Source organism: Dama dama, chromosome 28 (genome assembly GCF_033118175.1).
Source record: "Dama dama isolate Ldn47 chromosome 28, ASM3311817v1, whole genome shotgun sequence".
Lineage (NCBI taxonomy): Eukaryota > Metazoa > Chordata > Mammalia > Artiodactyla > Cervidae > Dama > Dama dama.
The window spans coordinates 47,886,878-47,907,518 of record NC_083708.1 but is presented as its reverse complement, the minus strand read 5'-3'; the positions used below and the strand labels follow the sequence as shown (position 1 = coordinate 47,907,518).

General features: G+C 41.1%; 1 protein-coding gene across 1 annotated transcript in view; it reads right to left on the bottom strand.

Annotated features, from left to right (window-relative positions):
- Positions 1-2,987: 2,987 nt before the first annotated feature.
- SIM1 (SIM bHLH transcription factor 1) overlaps positions 2,988-20,641 on the bottom strand; it is a 68,070-nt gene continuing 50,416 nt past the window's right edge. Inside the window, exons 10-11 of the mRNA XM_061131873.1 lie at positions 5,919-6,321; positions 2,988-3,718 (exon numbers count right to left, since the gene is read on the bottom strand). Of these exons, the coding sequence (XP_060987856.1) occupies positions 2,988-3,718; positions 5,919-6,321 (1,134 nt within the window). The remainder of the gene's footprint in view (positions 3,719-5,918; positions 6,322-20,641) is intronic.

Here is a 20,641-nt window from a genome sequence, read left to right as displayed (position 1 = left end):
CATTATATTCAGCATACTATGTCAAAAAACCTATGTAACACATCTAAATGTCTGATCTGTAGTGATTGGGATATTAATATTATGCATCCAAAAATAATATGCCAAATCTGTATATTCTCAATAATAGTTTTAACTAAATTTTCCCAAGGAAGATGGGGAAATATTCATCTATTTCTTTGGTCACACAAATCTTTAAGTTAGGTAGGCAGACAAGTAAAATGGGAAATAAAAATACTCCTACCATTACTAGAAAGTGTGAGGTTTGTATCTAATGAATTGCTATATATGTACTAGTAATTGGATATAACACATTTTTATGAATCCCCAAAGTGATAGAAAAATCTTACTTCTCTATTTCAACCAATTCTCAACATTTAGCAAAGTTATGAAAATCAAATTTTAAGACTAATTTCAATTTAAGTTTAGTTTTAACTGGGAACATACATATGCACATACAGGTATTATGTTATAAAGCTGCTACCATAAAATTATTGACCTGTAAATTATACAAATGGGTTGTGTAAAACTGGATCAATATAGCAAAAATTTAGTCAAGATGTAATTCAGTTAATTCTGTCTTCACTAAAAAATATTAGTTATAATCATTTTAAAGTGCATTACCCTTTCTGATTACCCCCTATTTGTAGAGTTCATATTTTCTTTCATCAATTAACTTTCTTTCATATAAAAATCCCACTGAAATTTCTTTGACAGTGTTTTCTTTCATATCAATTCACTTTTCTTGATTCTTGAGATTCCATTCCTTTTATATTGATAACATCTGTCCTTACACTTTTGGTAGAACATGTATCCATCAGTAACACCCACCTGTACAGATTTATTTTCCAAAATGCACCATATTCTTGAGCTATCTGTGTCTTTGAACCATTTGTCCATTTACAGAATTCAACAAAAACTTTAGCATTCCTAAAACCTTACTTCATGTTGCAAATTGATCAAAAATTCAGTTTAAGTGTTCCAGAGCTTGTATAGTTCAATTTTTAGTTTTTATTATTCTTTGAACATTTTTGAAAGTATACACTGACTGTCTCACTCACTTGCACCTTTTTCATTTACAGCACAAATGTTGCTGCCATACCCAAGAACGATTTAATTTTATGTAGCCTCCTTTCTTATGTACAAAGAGTATTCATCTCTCAGATTACCATCATTCAGATTGTCACCTGCCTCTGGACTTTCAAATAACTATGTTAAATGATGAAGATATAGTACCAATCCCTGAGTGCTCAATGTCATGTTCTGCCTTCAGAATGATAAGTAAGTTCTTCCAATATGCCCCACCCCCTTCCATATCACATGAGTTTTAGGCAAGGGACTCTTAGGAAATATTTTCTATGAAATTTCTCTAATCATTTATGTCACTTTGCTTTGATTACTAGAGAATGGTGTATTAAATAAATATTATTTATATTACTTCTCCCTCAGTTTCTACCATCTATACCTTAGCTGAACTAATAAGTTAACTGTAGCTATAACATGTCTAAAAGAGCCCATGCACCTGCTTGAGCTTCAAAGCATCTAGACCTCTCTCTGAGTGCAGAAAAGCCAGAAAGATGAGCCTTGACAACTCACATCAGATGGTTATTAACTGGTTGACAAGTTCAGTTCCAACAAACCACAGAACCTTGGAACTTTAGAGCTGTCATAAAGAAAAAGAAACTGGGGCCCAGGCATGGTGAGTGCTCCCAAAATAAGTTACAGGCAGGGTCAGAGCTGGAACTCAGAGATCTTGGCATCTAGCCCACATCTTTCTACTGTATCACATGAACTTAAGACCAAGTTTGTTTTCGCTGTTTACAAACAATATGGAAAATGAACACTTTGCCTGTTCCTTCAGTCAGAGAACTGCCCTTGCCCTCTTAGCCACTTGTCGATCAGCACACGCTTTTATCTTAGACTCTCTCCTGAGGCTTTCCACGTGTCACATTTGCACATCTGTGCATTGACATGTGTTCAAACACTTCAAGCAGCTATACGGCTGCCACGTACTACTTCACTGGTTTTCCTTAGTTTTCCTGTTGGCTTTTTTTTTTTTCCCACTTATCAGCCTTTTTTCCTGGTGAATTAGTTTGAGTTTTTATTTGGTTAGTTTTATAAGCTCCCAATATGTTGATTACATATGCTGACACTTGTTTGTTTTGAGATATCATTTCATTTTTCTCTGCTTCTGGCCTTGTCCATCTTTACTAACCTATTTCCAATTGGGCACACCAGGCTTTTGATGTGTGTCCCAACACTCAGTGTTTTTACTTAGAAAAACCCTTAATGCTATGTCCATGTGATCCTGTTCTTTGTTGAACTCAAAAGTAAGGTGCAAAATCACACTTCCTGATTGCTTATAATGGATACCAGCTGAAAACTTATTCTTGTATTAGATTCAGAGCCATTTCCTTAATTTATGCCTAAACCAAATGATTTGCATGGTTGAAACCACAAAGAAAAACTAGTTTATGAGACGTATCTCCCTCTTTCTTAGTTATTTTGGAAATAGAAATTTCTTTCCAATGGTCTATGTGCTAGGGTTAAGGAAAGTTACCCGCTTGGGGTGTACTTATGAAATACAGTCAGTGTTTCTGTATGTAAAGTATACACAGCAGATTGTGGACAGTGGTCTGTGTGTGTGAAGTTCACTGGATCATTATAAGGCATTGTCATCCATCTGTCCTTTCATGTGGTATATATGCTCACTTAATCTACACAAGTATTTTTCAATTCAAAATTTAATCTAATCTGTTTCCCATATAAATAGAGGGGCAAATCTGTGTATTCACTTTAGCTCCATTATCTATGCATAACCCTGAATGCCAGTGCTCTGTCTTTGATTTCACAAGAACACATGTCAAATACCCAGTAACTTAAATTATCCATTCTAACAATCTGTGGCATTGTAAATGCTGGTAATGGGGCATTAAATGATAAATATGTTTCAGAGATCCTTAAAGAACAAAATATTTTAGAAAAAAACATCAGCTTCCATTGGTTATTATAACAGATGTTCCCTTATGTCCTTGTGCTGGATCCGGCTGCATCCTTAGATGGGAAGTAACATCAAAGTGTGAGCCGTTACAGCCCAAGGAATAGTTCCTAATGGTTTCGCTGTCATATAAGTGCTCCAGGGCATACCCAGTTAATGTGTAAGCATGCTTGTCAAAATACTGCCGATGAGAGCCAAAGCAGTTTGGAGAGATGGCAGGGTGGTCTCCTGGTGTCTGATGAGGAGACATATCAGAATGTAGATAATCTTTAGCTAGGATCAAACTGGATTTGGAAATGCGATCCGAATTGGGACTACTTATCCGAGACAGCGCTGTGGGACTGTTGTCGTAGTCATTTTCGTGGGGGCTCAGCATCTTTCCCTCTCTCTGCTGGATGTGGTCACATGGTGAAGTGTTGGCAAGAGCCGAGCTGTGGCAGACGTCCCCTGTCGGTGGGGGCTGCTGGTAGCTTGCAAAACAGAGGGAGTGTTTTTTCCCAGCTCCATTAATGGAAGCCAGTTGGTCTGGGGGCGCTTTCCTTAACTGCAATCTGTTCTCCTCTTCTTTAATCATTTGCTGGGTGGCTCTTATCAGAGTTTCGATTTTGCTAGGTTCATGAGGGCTACTCTGAAACTGCTCAGTGCGGTATCGGTCACCTGATTCGCTGGCAGACCCAGGGTCTGGAGAACTGACCACACTCTCTTCATCCCAATGACCTCGCCCTAGAAACCAGAAAAAGTAAAAAAGTAAGTGGTCTCAAAACGCACCCCCAGAATTGCAAGTGAATTTCTTTTCCCTTGGAGAAGGAAATGGCAACCCACTCCAGTATCTCTGCCAGGAGAATTCCGTGGACAGAAGAGCCTGGAGGGCTACATGGGTCGCAAAGACTCCGACACAACTGAGCGACTTTCACTTTCACTTTTATTTTCCCTATTATAAGAAACCTTATATCTTTCGTTTTTAATATATGCACCAATATTTGAAACAGACGCAGGCACACATGACAGAATGTCAACATACTGTCCTGGAATTCATGGTTCTCAGCGGCTTTTAAGTGCAGATGAAGTTTACAACAAGTTTTCTAGAAGGTAAACTTTGTTTGTGTGCTGTGAACACCAACTAGTGAAACAGTAAAGTATGTTTATATTTGTCCATGGATGAATATCCCTGGGACCTGTCTGACTGTAAATAATAAAGAAAATGCACAATATTTGGTTTATGTTATTTTCTAGAGAAGTGTTCTGTTGATGCTTAGAAAATGCTTTCAATTAAGATTGAGGATGAGGATAATATAGTCTAGACTATTTTCTCCATTTCCACTAAATCACCTAAAATGTTAAAATTGCTATATGTATCTCAAGTAGAGTTACAAAAAGCCTCTAATGTTAGTTTTTAAACTATCTGAGGGTTAAAAATATCTACACATATTCATACATGTGTATGTGTGTATGTTTGAATGGAGATACATATACGTATATATCATCTTTATCAAAAATATAAATATGGTCTTCCTAAATCTAGTGTTAAAAAAAAAATCTCAGTTTCACACACACATAAATCATATAGAAACTCTGGCATTTTAGATTGCTTCTAAAATAAAGTGAAGAATAAATAAACATTTTAAATGTTAATAATAACCTGTTCTGAAACAAGGAGAGAGATGGACGAAGAGTGCATCCAAACCATTATTCCATAAACTACATTATTCTCCAAATAGTCTGAAGTCAATATAAAAAGAGAGAAGCAGAAAGGGACATATGAAAGCTGAAACTGCTTAATGCAGCAGAGAAGCCCAGGATCACACTAGTCATTGCTTTCCTTTTCCCTTTTTTCCTTATTTTTTAGCTAATATTTCCCTCACGACCATGTGGGTTAAGCCAGGATTCTCACTTCACTTCCATTCTTTGGCAAGCAATTACCCTTTGCCCTGGATTTCCATTCCCAGGCTACCAAACTAGAGAAATTAAAAATAAAAGCAGAAAAATAAAAAGCAAAAATGGAAACAAAGAAAATCATTCATAGAAAACAGTCAGTGCCCAGGTGGTATTTGCAGGAGACTTTTATGGGGAGAACTGCAATGTCCAGCATATTTCTCATTTGAGAGACACAGCAGGAAGAGAAATACCATGGCCATCGGATCAATCTTAGTGTCACTGCCTTTTAACGAAATGGGGAGGGTTTTCAAGACCTGCCTGACCCAAACTTGGAATGGACAGGATGAGGTCTCCTTGAGCAGATTACATTGAAATGGACATAGAAGAGCATTAATAACACTAAAGGTTTTAACTGCAGCGCCCATTTCTATGTGTTCACAAAGCCATGAAATAATCCCAAGGTGAAAGTCCCCATGGGTTCCACATCTCACTCCATCCTCAACTCACAGAGGAGACTGTGGGTTCCTGTAATGGGGTGAAGGGAGCAGTTACTAGCATTTAATGCCTGGAGGACCAGGGAGGTTAAGATACCTGTGACAGTGAGTGATAGGCCATAAAACAAAGGCAGGCCTCCCAACACCCTCAACACCACCAATAGTGTCCTCATTGAGAAACCCTGCTAAAGGAGCCCCGAGCTACTCCCTGTCCACATCTGAAGCCTCAGAATACAGAAGAAATTTAAATGCATACAGACTACACATTAGTAGGAATAGACTTAATTCATTTTAACTTAATTTCTTTACTTTTTTTTCTTAACGCGTGTTTACTAGCCTGTCCAAAATAAATGGATTAAGAAAACATCAGCGAAATCAATACTCTTCAAAAGAGCAGATTTGGTTCTTAAGATCCCACTGGTTGGAGCTTCTGATTTGTAAATTCCGAGGAGAAAACTCACTGGGTGGGGTTCACTCCAGGGTCCAACCTAGACTAAGACAACCCTGCCCAGAGATGCCAGGCTGCGCGCCAGGAGTCTGGAGCTCGCCCTTACCGTGGATCCTGTGCACCGAGGCGATGTGAGGCATGCTGCTCTCATAGGCTTCTCTGCTCTCCGGCGAGGCCTTGGTCAGGGGCAAGGTTGCGCGAGAGCCCCACCAGGGCTCCCTCCCCGCCTGCGGCGCTCCCAGGAAGTACCTGCCTGCCTCACACCGGCCGCCCTCGCAGGCCTGGGTGTGGAAATGCCTCTCCTCCACCAGCCTGGAGTGGTCGAGCGCGAAGCCGTAGCAGAGGGAGCCGCGGTCTGAGAACTGCCTGTACGCGCACGACGCGTCGTGCTGGGAGCCCGGCCGGTCCGCGGGGTCCAGGAGCTGCGGGGAGGCCGCGTCCGTCAGGGGGCTGCCGCCCCACTGGCTTTCGTGATCTGATTCCGATCTTTCCGTGGGAAATCCGGAGTACTGAAACCGAGAGGGCGAGAAAAGAGCATTAAAAAAAAAAAAAAAAAAAAAAGGGCCCCAAGGTCTGAAAGCATCCTTCCGGTCATATTGGGCTCTAGCGCCAGGCTGGGCTCCCCTGACTTGGATCACCCAAGTCAGTCGCGGTACCGCGAAGAAAATCCTTTCTTTAGACCGCTGGAAGAAGGAGATAAAACAATTAACAAACACGGACTGAACTAAATGCCAGGCACTACTGGACGCACTTCCCGTGAATTACTCGACATAATTCTTACAAGCGCTTCAGTGAAAATATTTGTTGTTGTTTAGTCGCTAAGTCGGGTACAACTCTTTTGGGACCACTGGACTGTAGCCCGCCAGGTTCCTCTGTCCATGGGATTCTCCAGGCAAGAACACCAGAGTGGGTTGCCATTTCCCTCTCCAGGGGATCTCCCCGTCCCAGAGATGGAACCAGCTGGGTCACCAGGGAATCCCAAGTAGAGATATTAGTAACCCATTAAATGGGTAGGTAAGCTGAATCCCTAGGAGGGGAAATGACTTCCCCAAGAAGGCAGGGTTAGCAGCCGGCAGAGCCAGAATTCAAACCCAAGTTCTCCACTGCTACACAAATGGTAGTGTCAAAAAGAGAGTCCAAGAGAGCACCGTATTTTTTAAAAATACTTATTTATTTATATAATTGGCTGTGCCCCCGTGTTTGTTGTGGCAGACAGAGTTTTAGCCATGGGACCACCAGAGGAAGTCCTGAGAGCACCATATTTTACTCCTGTTGGCTTTTCACATTTTCCCTTACATAAAAAACAAAACAAAAGCAAGGTTTAAGGCTTCACACTGGACTGGTAACTCTCTGAGAGACATGCTGGATACAGGGCGAGGTAGTTAATAAATGCTTAACCTAATTCAGTCTCAATGTGACTTTGGGAAAGTCTTGTCCCATATAAGTTAACCTAGTTCACCAGGATGTGTTTCTTGCTTTCTAAAGTGAAACTTCAAATATGCACAGGCTCGTCAGGATAACAAAGCTGCAGGCAAGGCTGCACCTCTGCGGAATCACACTGCTCACCTGTTGCCAGAGTATTTGGTCAGGTGCTTTAAGAAAACATAAAAGGCCAGAGGACCTCCCCAGGAGGTAGGTTCAGTTTGAGGTTCCTCAAGAGCCATTAATATCAGTAATATAATCATTTCTACCAGTTTTTGGTTACCTAATGCTAAACACAATTCTTGGTACCATAGAGAGGTTACCTGCTATAATAATAGATGCTATTTATTGGGAACTCACTGTGTGCCCAGCAGTATGCTAACCCTAACCACTCACAATATATTATATAAATGAATCCTTAAAAACACCTGGACAGTAACATAGCTCCATTTTATAGATGAGGACACTGCATCACTGAGTTTTAATAAGATGCCACAGCCATCCCACAGTCTATCTGGTTTCAAAGTCTGGTTTTCTTCTTCCATGGTAAGGAAGAGAGGAGAAAGACAGGATTCAATGTTAGAGAGATTACCAGAAAAGTGGCTGAAACGGCTTTATAGGTTCAGGAATCAAAATACAAGTCCAGTTTGCATTTTCTTTCTCACCCCCAAGAAGGAGGGATGGGTATGTGTGGTGGGGCGCGGGTAAGGTGGGAAGGAGGTTGCGCAGGGGGTAGGGATGGGGGAGGCACAGGGAAAGAAGAAATTCCCAGGCTCTATTGTCCTTCACGTCACACACTGGTTGAGCAAATGTGATCCCTGATGAGGGCTTATCAGAACAAGCCAAACTCTCCCTTTTCTCCTAGGCCCACCCTGAACAGAAGAAAGAATCCCAGCCCTCCCCAATTCTGTGCAAACAGGCAGCTCCACCAGGGAGATGAGGTACAGAGGTTCCTCTGGGGCAACTCCATAGCACCCTGATAAATACAGCATACTCAGGACAGAGTTCCAGGTGATTCCAGGGTCAAGATTTTTCCATGGCTATTTCTAATGTTAATTTAATTATTTTTTGAATGTACATATGGACTATCACCATATTCAATCAAGACAAAAAAATAGAAAATTGAACTTCGTTCCTGCAGGCCTGTAGGGTGGACATATCACGGCACCCCGAGCTCCGTCTCTCCTACTCACGCCCCCACCTGCCCTCTGACTTTTCTCCCCCTGAACACCAGCCTCTCATTTCACCAAGCGGGGGCTGCCACCCTCTCTCCTGACTGAGTGGGGACCAGTGTGCTCTCCATTTGCCCTCTGGGAGCACCATCCACATGCTTGCTAGGAAAAAATTCAAGATCGTCGGTACTATTCCACACTAGGAATTGCCCAGACTCTGCTTGTTTTTGTAAAAGTATAAACCAGGCCTATTTCTGAAGTGCTCCAGTCAAGACTTTTGAGCCCTGCTGAGAGGAGGAAAAGCCTTCCCTGAGTGTATATGGGAAAGTGCTGTTGGCGCAGCAGAGGAGAACATTCTGCCCTTCACTGACAAAGAAAATTCAACACGAGGCAACCCTGGCGTACGCGAGGTACACATTTCAAGAGCACCTGAAGAAGAATTTGACAGAGAAGCCTCTTGTCGATAATCAGGAAACCACAGCAGCGGGCACTGACCTTCAAGCAGGCGGGAGTAGGGTGGTTCAGTTAGCCTGAGCCCTCCCACTGCGTTAGAGGTATGGGGGGAAAGCCAAGCCGTCAGCCTTTGTCTTATAAGAGAAGGCCTATAAACTTGAGCCTGAGTACACCATCAAAACTGGGAGCCGTGGACTTCCCTGGTGTTCAGTGGCTAAGACTTCGCATTGCCTCTGCAGGGGCCACCAGTTTGATTCCTGGTGGGAAATTAAGATCCCCCATGGGCAAAAAAAAAAAGCCCCCCAAAACAAAAAACTGTGAGCCATGTCCACCCTTTAAAACAGACCATACTTTGTTAACACTACAACCCTGTAATTTGATCTGAAGTAGTTCAGTTGTTCATGACATGTTTGAGGAAAGAGAGAGGGCAGAAAGGGAGGCAGGCAGCCAGGCAACATATGCCGCCTGTGAATGAGTGCCATAGACGAAGACCCCTGGTCTCCCTGGCACCTGCATTTGTTACTTAACCACATGTACAGTCACAGGCAACTGATTTAATTTCTTGTGTCCCAACAGGAAAAGCTGAACCAGGGTTGGGGCCACTTAATGGAAGAGGCCCTGAGGACAGGGAGCCAGGAGACTTGGTTCCAGATGCATTCTCGATAGTAACTCTCAGGGTGTGGATGCGTGCTGAGTCACTTCAGTTGTATCCAACTCTTTACATCCCTGTGGACCACAGCCCCCCACGGTAACCTAGGGAAAATCTATCTTTCTTAGCCTCAGCTGTAGAATGACATATCAGGCTAGGTTAGTCCTTGAACTTTTCTTCCTGCTCTAATATTCTTTATGATAAAAAAATTATTTGGTATCCTTTCTAGTGTTGAAACACATGATCCCTATGCCTGTTCCTATATTGCACTTATTTAAAGTAGATAATTAGAACTATAATACAAGTCCAAGAATTTTTGTTTTCACGGTTGTAAGAAGAAGGCTATTATGTCAGTCATAATTTTGCTATAATGTTAATTTCCCTCCAAGTATCTCATGACACAAATTTTATAGGTATCATGAGGACGTTAGGTCAATAAATCATTCCATTCTAGAGGCTTCTGAGTAGGAAGGATAATAGCATCCATTTGAATCTGCATCTCTTCACACATCCTCCCCCAAGAAATCATAAGGTTATCAGTTCAGTTCAGTTCAGTCACTCAGTCGTGTCCAACTCTTTGTGACCCCATGAACCGCAGCACGCCAGGCCTCCCTGTCCATCACCAACTGCCGGAGTCCACCCAAATCCATGTCCATCGAGTCAGCGATACCATCCAACCATCTCATCCTCTGTCGTCCCCTTCTCCTCCTGCCCTCAGTCTTTCCCAGCATCAGGGCCTTTTCAAATGAGTCAACTCTTTGCATCAGGTGGGCAAAGTATTGGAGTTTCAGCTTCAACATCAGTCCTTCCAAGGAACACCCAGGACTGATCTCCTTTAGGATGGACTGGTTGGATCTCCTTGCAGTCCAAGGGACTCTCAAGAGTCTTCTCCAACACCACAGTTCAAAAGCATTGACTCTTCAGCGCTCAGCTTTCTTTATAGGCCAACTCTCACATCCATACATGGCTACTGGAAAAACCACAGCCTTAACTAGACGGACCTTTGTTGGCAAAGTAATGTCTCTGCTTTTTAATATGCTGTCTAGGTTGGTCATAACTTTCCTTCCAAGGAGTAAGCGTCTTTTAATTTCATGGCTGCACTCACCATCTGCAGTGATTTTCAAGGAGCACAAATTAAACCTCACATGACCTATGCTATCAGCATTACTAGGAGGCAAGGAATATGCCAAATTTAAAATTACTTATAAGTGAAAAAAACAAAGTCCAACAGCAGTTGCTGTGAGCCTGTGAGTACAGAGAGTAGGGTACAGAGAGGTTTAAGAGACTATGTGAAAAAAAGAGAGAGAGAGAGAGTGGAAAGAGAGAAAGGAATTGAGGACATAGGAAAAATGAAGAAAATTATCCTCAGAAAGAAAGAGCTCCATAAATGCCAAAATATGAATGCAAGTCAATATTTAGTAGCTCACAGCACTGGCCACAGGTAAGGAACTCAAAATCAAGTGAAATCCAGAACTCCCAAACTCAACAATAAAACACTAAAATGTGTAAAAGACAAGAAGAGACATTTCACCCAGTAGATAAAGAGATGACAAATAATCACATGATGGAAAATTCAAACAACTAAGAAATATTACCACATACCTATTAGACTGGCTAAAATTAAAAAAATAGTGACAATACCAAATGACAATACAAAGATGAAGAAAAACTGGCTCAGTCATGCAATGCTGACAGGAATGTAAAATGATATAGCCCCTCTGGAAAACAGCTTAGACGTTTCTAAAAAGCCTAAATGTGCAACTGCTATATGCAAAACTGGACACTTTTTCCAGATAAATGACAATTATATTCATTTAAAAACCGATACATGAATGTTTATGGCAGCATTTTCCCCCACTCCCAGGTCCTCTGTAACTGTTCTTTTTCTTTTTAAAATTATTTTTAATTGTGGTAAAATACACATAAGAGGTACCCCGTGTCCAAGGGCGGAGAAGCCCTAGCAGGACGGTAGGTGCCGGAGTGGCGGCTACGCGGTGCTCGAGCAACTGTGAGGAGATACCCCACGTCCAAGGACAAAGGAGAAGCTCCAGCAGGATGGTAGGGGGGCGAAACTGCGTTTAGAATCAAACCCCATACCTGCCAGAAACGCTCAGAGGGCTCAAACCAACCTTGTGCGCACCAGGACCCAGAGACCTCACAGAGGCTGAGACAGAACTGTGTCCTGAGTGTCTCCTGAGGAGGTTCAGGTCAGCGGCGGACTGCCGCAGGGACGGGGCTCTGGGTGCAGCAGACCTGGGTGTGGCATAAGCCCTCTTGGAGGAGGTCGCCATTAACCCCACCATAGAGCCGCCAGAACTTACACAGGACTGGGAAACAGACTCTTGGCGGCACAAACAGAACCTCGTGTGCACTAGGACCCAGAGGAAAGGAGCCGTGACCCTACAGGAGACTGACCCAGACCTGCCCGTGAGTGTCCAGGGGTCTCCGGCAGAGGTGTGGGTCGGTGGTGGCCCGCTGCAGGGCTGGGGGCACCGAGTGTAGCAGTGCATGCATGCACCTCTGAAGGACGTCCCCATTATCTTCATCACCTCCACCATAGTGTGGCCCCAGGTAAATAACAGGGAGGGAACACAGCCCCACCCAGCAACAGAAAATTAGATTAAAGATTTACTGAACATGGCCCCGCCCATCAGAACAAGACCCAGTTTCCCCCTCAGCCAGTCTCTCCCATCAGGAAGCTTCTGTAAGCCTCTCACCCTTCTCCATTGGAGGGCAGACAGACTGAAAACCACAATCACAGGAAACTAACCAAACTGATCACATGGACCACAGCCTTGTCTAACTCAGTGAAACTATGAGCCATGCCGTGCACGGCCACACAAAACAGACGGGTCATGGTGGAGCGTTCTGACAGAATGTGGTCCACTGGAGAAGGGAATGGCAAACCACTTCAGTATTCTTGCCTTGAGAACCCCAGGAACAGCAATGAAAAGGCAGAAAGATAGGACACTGAAAGATGAACTCCCCAGGTTGGTAGCTGCCCATGATGCTACTGGAGAGGGTGGAGAAATAACTCCAGAAACAATGGCAAGGGTGAACATCCACATTTTAGGAATCAGCGAACTAAAATGGACTGGAATGGGTGAATGGAACTCAGATGACCATTATATCTACTTCTGTGGGCAAGAATCCCTTAGAAGAAATGGAGTAGCCATCATGGTCAACAAAAGAGTCTGAAATGCATGACTTGGATGCAGTCTCAAAAACAACATAATGATCTCTGTTTGTTTGCATGGCAAACCATTCAATATCACAGTAATCCAAGTCTATGCCCTGATCACGAATGCTGAAGATGCTGAAGTTGAACGGTTCTATGAAGCCCTACCAGACCGTCTAGAACTAACACCCCAAAAAAGATGTCTTTTTCATTATAGGGGACTGGAATGCAAAAGTAGGGAGTCAAGAAATATCTGGAGTAACAGGCAAATTTGGCCTTGGAGTACAGAATGAAGCAGGGCAAAGGCTAATAGAGTTTTGCCAAGAGAAAGCACTGATCATAGCAAACACCCTCTTCCAACAACACAAGAGAAGACTCCACACATGGACATCACCAGATGGTCAACACCGAAATCAGATTGATTATATTCTTTGCAGCCAAAGATGGAAAAGCTCTATACAGTCAGCCAAAACAAGACCGGGAGCTGACTCTGGCACAGACAATGAACTTCTTATTGCCAAATTCAGACTTAAACTGAAGAAAGTAGGGAAAACCACTAGACCATTCAGGTATGGCCTAAATCAAATCCCTTACGATTATACAATGGAAGTGACAAATAGATTCAAGGGATTAGATCTGATAGACAGAGTGCCTGAAGAACTATGGACAGAGGTTCATGACACTGTATAGGAGGCAGGGATCAAGACCATCCCCAAGGAAAAGAAATGCAAAAAGGCAAAATGGTTGTCAGAGGAGGCCCTACAAATAGCTGTTAGAAGAAGATAAGTGAAAAGCAAAGGAGAAAAGGAAAGATATACCCATTTAAATGGCGAGTCCCAAAGAATACCAAGGAGAGATAAGAAAGCCTTCCTAACTGATCAATGCAAACAAATAGAGGAAAACAATAGAATGGGAAAGTCTGTAGATCTCTTCAAGAAAATTAGAGACACCAAGGGAATATTTCATGCAAAGATGGGCTCAATAAAGGACAGAAATGGTAAGGAACTAATAGAAGCAGAAGAGAATAAGAAGAGGTGGCAAGAATACACAGACGAACTGTACAAAAAAGATCTCCATACTCAGATAATCACAATGGTGTGATCACCAACCTAGAGCCAGACATCCTAGAATGTGAAGTCAAGTGGGCCTTAGGAAGCTTCACTACGAACAAAGTTAGTAGATGTGATGGAATTCCAGTTGTGCTATTTCAAATCCTAAAACATGATGCTGTGAAAGTGCCGCACTCAATATACCAGCATTTTTGGAAAACTCACCAGTGGCCACAGGACTGGAAAAGGTCAGTTTTTGTTCCAGTCCCAAAGAAAGGCAATACCAAAGAATGTTCAAACTACCACAAAATTGCATTCATCTCACATGCTAGTAAAGTAATGCTCAAAATTCTCCAAGCCAGGCTTCAACAGTACATGAACCATGAACTTCCAGATGTTCAAGCTGGATTTAGAAAAGGCAGAGGAATCAGAGATCAAATTGCCAACATCCGCTGGATCATCAAAAAAGCAAGAGAATTCCAGAAACATATTTACTTCTGCCTTATTGACTATGCCAAAACCTTTGACTGTGTGGAATGCGACAAACTGTGGAAAATTCTTAAAAAGATGGGAATACCAGACCACCTGACCTGCCTCCTGAGAAATCTGTATGCGGGTCAAGAAGCAACAGTTAGAACTGGACATGGAACAACAGACTGGTTTCAAATTGGGAAAAGAGTATGTCAAGGCTGTATATTGTCACCCTGCTTTTTTAACTTATATGCAGAGTACATCATGAGAAAGTTGGGGCTGGATGAAGCACAAGCTGGAATCAAGATTGCCAGGAGAAATATCAATAACCTCAGATATGCAGATGACACCACCTTTATGGCAGAAAGTGAAGAAGAACTAAAGAACCTCTTGATGAAAGTGAAAGAGGAGAGTGAAAAAGTTGACTTAAAACTCAACATTCAGAAAACTAAGATCATGGCATCCGGTCCCATCACTTCATGGCAAATAGACGGGGAAACAGTGGAAACAGTGACAAGACTTTATTTTGGGGGGCTCCAAAATCACTGCAGATGGTGACTGCAGCCACGAAATGAAAAGACACTTGCTCCTTGGAAGGACAGTTATGACCAACCTAGATAGCATATTAAAAAGCAGAAACATTACTTTACCAGCAAAGGTCCATCTAGTCAAAGCTATGGTTTTTCCAGTAGTCATGTTTGGATGTGAGAGTTGGACTATAAAGAAAGTTGAGCACCGAAGAATTGGTGCTTTTGAACTGTGGTGTTGGGGAAGGCTCTTAAGAGTCCCTTGGACTGCAAGGAGATCCAACCAGTCCATCCTAAAGGAGATCAGTCCTGAACATTCACTGGAAGGACTGACGCTGAAACTGAACCTCCAATACTTTGGCCACCTGATGCAACGAGCTGACTCATTGGAAAAGACCCTGATGCTGGGAAGGATTGAAGGCGGGAGAAGAAGGGGACGACAGAGGATAAGATGGTTAGGTGGTATCACTGACTCAATGGACATGAGTTTGAGTAAACTCTGGGAGTTTGTGATGGACAGGGAGCCTGGTGTGCTGCAGTCAATGGGGTCACAAAGTAAAGTCGGATACAACTGAGTGTCTGAACTGAACTGAACACATAACATAAAACTCTGAATCCTACCCATTTTTGTGTACAATTCAGTGGCATTAAGTATATTCACATTTCTATGCAATCATCACCGCCTATCTCAAAACCTTTATCTTGGAAAACTCTCTTCTCATTAAACAGTAACTCTTCATTCTCTCCAGTACCTGGAAACCACTAAGCTACCTTCTGTCCTTCTGAGGTCTTCCTGCCAGAGGAACAACAAATGAGCCCCTTGCGTGCATGCATGCTCAGTCATGTCTTACTCTTAGCAACTCCATGGACTGTAGCCTGCCAGGCTCCTCTGTCCATGGAATTTTCCAGGGAAGAAAATTGGAGTGGGTTGCCATTTCCCCAAAACTCCCAAACCCCTGGCTTGGTGTTGGGGTTTCCCAGAACCTAACCACTTCAGAAATCTTTCTGAAACTCCTATCTAATCATGTTATTCACTTGCTTAAAAAACATTATTCTTTTCTTGTCTTTCTATCTATGCATCAAATAACTTGGTGATAACAGCTACATAAAGCCAAAGCCATAAGAGATACAAGGAGAAATGCCCTAATAATAAGAGACTAAAATGCCACTTTCAGTATAAGGCAAATCCCTCCAAAATAAGGAAAGCTACAGAAGATGTAAAAATAAAAAACAATAAATGCTATGGTTATATATCAGACTTTACACACTGATAATAAGGAATAAGCCTCAGCATCCATGACGAGCCATCAAAATTCATAAAATATTAGGTTAATAAAAAAACTTAGGAAATTTGACCAAGTAAAAATATTATAAACAACACTCTGACTTCAATGAATAACAAATAAAAATTAAGAACAATTAAAAAAGAATCCTTCCACCTAAAAAAACAAAACTAACTCCTGGGGAAAATAGGCAAATAAAGTATAAAGTACAGAATTTCTAGGAAAAGGATAATGAAAATGTACATATCTAGATTTATGGGATATATATAGTTTTAGATACCCAATTCAATAAAAGTGAAAGAATAAACATAAATTCAATTCTCTATTCAAAAGTAGAAAAATAACAGAAGAAAAGAGAGGACAAGGAAAAATAGTCAAAAGACATAAACTGATTATTCATAAAAAGTATTAAAATAGACTACACATATGAAAAGATGTTGAACTTCTGAGTAAGATAAATGCAAATTAAAACAATGAAATACCATTTCTTTTTCTTTTTTTAGTATTTATTTATTTGACTATGCCAAATAAATTGCAGCATATAGAATTGCGGCGTACAGAATCTTTGGGATCCTGCAGCTTGTGGAATCTTTATTGTGGCATATGAAGTCTTAGTTGCAGCATGTGGGATCTAGTTCCCCGACCAGGGTCATGCCTGTGGCCCCTGTCATTGGGAGCTCGGAGTCTTAGTCACGGGACCACCAGGGAAGTCCCTGAGATACCATTTCTTGACCATTAGATTATCACACATTCAAAAGCCTGACAATACATTGCTTGGCAGAGTGTGGGCAAACAGGTACTGTGTCCCGCCCACTGCTGATGGAAATTCAGACTGATAACAGCTTCTGTGGAAGAGAATTTGGTAACAGTTAACAAAAACTGCAATTTCCCACTGTTAAGAAGCCACTACACCAAGCAATATATTGATACACTGAGTAGTAAGGTGTAGGTAAAGAGGTATTATATATGGAACCTACTCTAAGCTGGTTCAGAAAAAATAAAAAATGAGGGCAGATGGGGAAAGAGAAAGAGAATATGACAAGCAAATATGACAAAATGTTAAGCTGTAGTGAACCTATGTTTAGTAGGCAGAAATACTTTACTGTCCTTGCAACTTTCCTTTACGGATGAAATCATTTCAAAGTTAAGATTTTGTGTTTCATTTTTGTTTGTTTGCTTTTTGGCCCCACCACGTGGCTTGCAGGATCTTAGTTCCTTGACCAGGGGTCTAACCAGAGCCCCTGAAGTGAAAGAACCAAGTCCTAACCACTAGATTATCAGGGAATTTCCTCCATACAAGTATTTTAAAATAAGAAAATCCTATATAGCAAAATATTTCATTTTTATAGAATGATTAGAGACAAGGCCATTTGTTTTAAACTTTTTTTTCCTGAAGAAATAGAGGCATGCTCTGATAAAGCTATAATTTAATTAAATATCTTTGTTTTCATTACTGATGATTAATATTTTGTACATAAAAATATTATTTTAAGTTGTGAATTCGGGATTCCAGTAGAAACACCATTCAGATCTGAATTCAAATATGGGTGGACCCTGATCTGCTATCATCCAACATGACTTGTTCTGAAGATCACCTCCTGGGGGCTTTGATTTTTCCATCTGCAGAACAGGAAGAGACTGCCTGCATTACACTACTGCAGGGAAGATCAAGTAAATAACGTGCATCACAATACTCTTAAAATGCAAATATTACGGATATATATGTAACGTGTAAAGAAGGGATCCCCAACTGCCGGGGCCACAGATCAATAGTGGTCCGGGGGTAGACAAGAATAGTTATACCACAATCTTGTAAAAATGATTTTTTTCCCCTAGATTGTATCATCTAGAGGTCATATTTTCAGTTCCATCCTATAGGCATGTCAGAGATAAAACACATAGGTTAAAGGATAAAGAAATCAACATCTCTTTTGGAGAAAACATCTCTTGTACACTGCTGGTGAGAATGTAAATAGGTACAGCCACTATGGAAAATCATATGGAGGTTCCTCAAAGAATGAAAAATAGAACTACCATATGATCCAGCAATTCCATTCCTGGGTATACATCTGGAAAAAATAAAAACTCTAATTCGAAGAGATACACCCCAGTGTTCATGGCAGTGTTATTTACAACAGCCAAGATGTGGGAACAACCCAAGTGCCCATCAACAGATGACTGGTTTAAGAAGATGTGTTGTATATTTACAATGCAATATTAGCCATAAAAAATGATGAAATACTGTCATTTGCAGCAACATCGGTGGACCTAGAAAATACCACACCAAGTAAAGTACATCAGACAGAAAAAGACAAATATTATATGCTATCACCTATATGTGGAATCCTAAAAAATAATGCAAATGAATCTATACACAAAACAAAAACAGATGCACTGACATAGAAAACAAACTTGGGTTACCAAAGGGCAAAGGGAGGGGGAGGGATAAATTAGGAGTATGAAATTAACAGATACAAACTACTATACATAAAATAGATAAGAAATACAGATTTACTGTAAGGCACAGGAAACTATATTCAATATCTTATAATATCTTATAATAAACTATAATGGAAATAATCTGAAATATATATGTGTACATATAACAATCACAGTTGCCATCCATCTGAAACCAACACAATATTGTAAACCGACTATACTTCAGTATAAAAATTTTAAAAAAGAAATCAACATCCCAGCTGCAAAAAGAAATCAGGTGACTGGCCAGTCACCTAAACATTACAGCCTTTTCTTCCTAATGCTCTGATTTTCAAGGTTCAAATGCCCTTTGGTACCAATGATTCTTATCACTTAACTGTGACAGAAAGCCCACAGATCTGTTTCAAGGGTGGAGAGAGAGGACACTTATGATCGATTAGCCAGCACCTGTGGATGGTTTTCCCAGCAATTGTTGATATCTAGACCATTTTTAGGTAAAAAAATAAAAATAAAAAAAAAATCACATTTTAGAACCTATAGAATATCTGCTCTTCTTCTTTTGAAAAGGTAATGACACTTTCTCCTCTGTTTAAAGACAAGAAACGGAATGATTTGATTCCCTATTTTAATTAGATTTTATCAACAATGAAAGAAAGTTCACTGAAACTAATTTTTGGTTAATTTTGCAGAAACCTCTATTTTTCTTTCTTAGAAAATTTATTATTATGAATACTCTGCACCTTAGTTTACCCCTATTTCTTATTTAAAATTTAATTTTCAAAACAGGCTTTCATGCTGGTAAATTTAAAAAATGAGTCAGATGAAGGATGCCCTGGTTCTAATAAACTTGAAACCACATGTCACCCACCAAAAGTGGGCTAACACCGACCAGCAAAGAGCTTGGATGCCTGCCAGCAATGGATGTCAGATGCCATTCATAGCCCCCAGCTCTCCTCTGAGACTCAGGGCTCGTGAAAGAATCATTCCTTCTAGAAGAGACTGACACTTCATCCGGTTAAAAATCTGAGCCATCAGCTGGGGTTTTACATGCATTCAATGGAAACTATTTACAACAATTCATTCTATGATTCATTCTGATATTTACTGAATGTCTAATATTGGCAAGGCAGTATGCCAAGTGATTTGAGAAATACAGATCCATCTTTAAGGTGTTCATATTAGAAGCAGTATAAATAATGCATAAGACATAACTAATACAAGTTCAAAAATGGCAAGGGATGAACAAACAGAAAAGCAATATAGTTAAGGAGTTCAAAGAAGGGAGCTCTTACTCTCTATTAACACTGTAGCTACTGGGGAAGGGAAAAGGAACTTATGACTAAGAGGCAGTTTACCATATGATTTGCATATGCTAACTAATACTCATCACACAACAACCCATCACACTACCTTTAGCAAATACTTGCTTCACTCTGGTCACTGTACTGAGATCCCACAGACATTATCTTATTAAATGCTCACAACATCTTAAAAGTATCATTAATCCCTTTACTGATGCAACAAATGAAGCAAAAACAAAAAACCCTAAACTGCCCAAGTCCACATGAGTATGATATTTAAGAGGAGAGATGCAATTCCAGAATCTCTGCTCTTTCCAGAATCCTGGACTTGTCTAGACTTAGGGACCTAGCTAACAAAAACAGCAGCGTGCCACCCTCTACGCAGCAGTAATGGATCCCAGGTCCCCAAGCGTGTTCTTACAAAGGGAGCTTTCTCCAACCCCTACATTCCAGTGGACCATCTCCACACAGCCTCGGTGACGTCCTCTTAGTACTGAAACGCTCCTCCACAAGAGTTACAGCACAGATATTCCCCTTTTGACAACAGTCATGAGAGTCTCTCCCGACTCAACAGCATGTTCCAGACAGGTGCTCTGCATTCATCTGGATGTGGCAAGCAATAAGGCAACTCAGGAAAAATGCCAGATGTTCCAACGATAGATGTTATCATTATCTATTTTCATTCTGGCAGCTCACTGAGGTTTTTTTTTTTTTTAATATCATTTTTAGCTGTAAAATATATAGAGAGACCCTCTTATGATAAAGTCCTGTTTTCTATGAAAAACTTTCACTCTATCAGGCATGAACAGCTTTCCTCTTGATTTGTGTCTGAACCATGAGAAAAAAACATCACAGATGCAGACTGAATTGTACTAAGAACATATG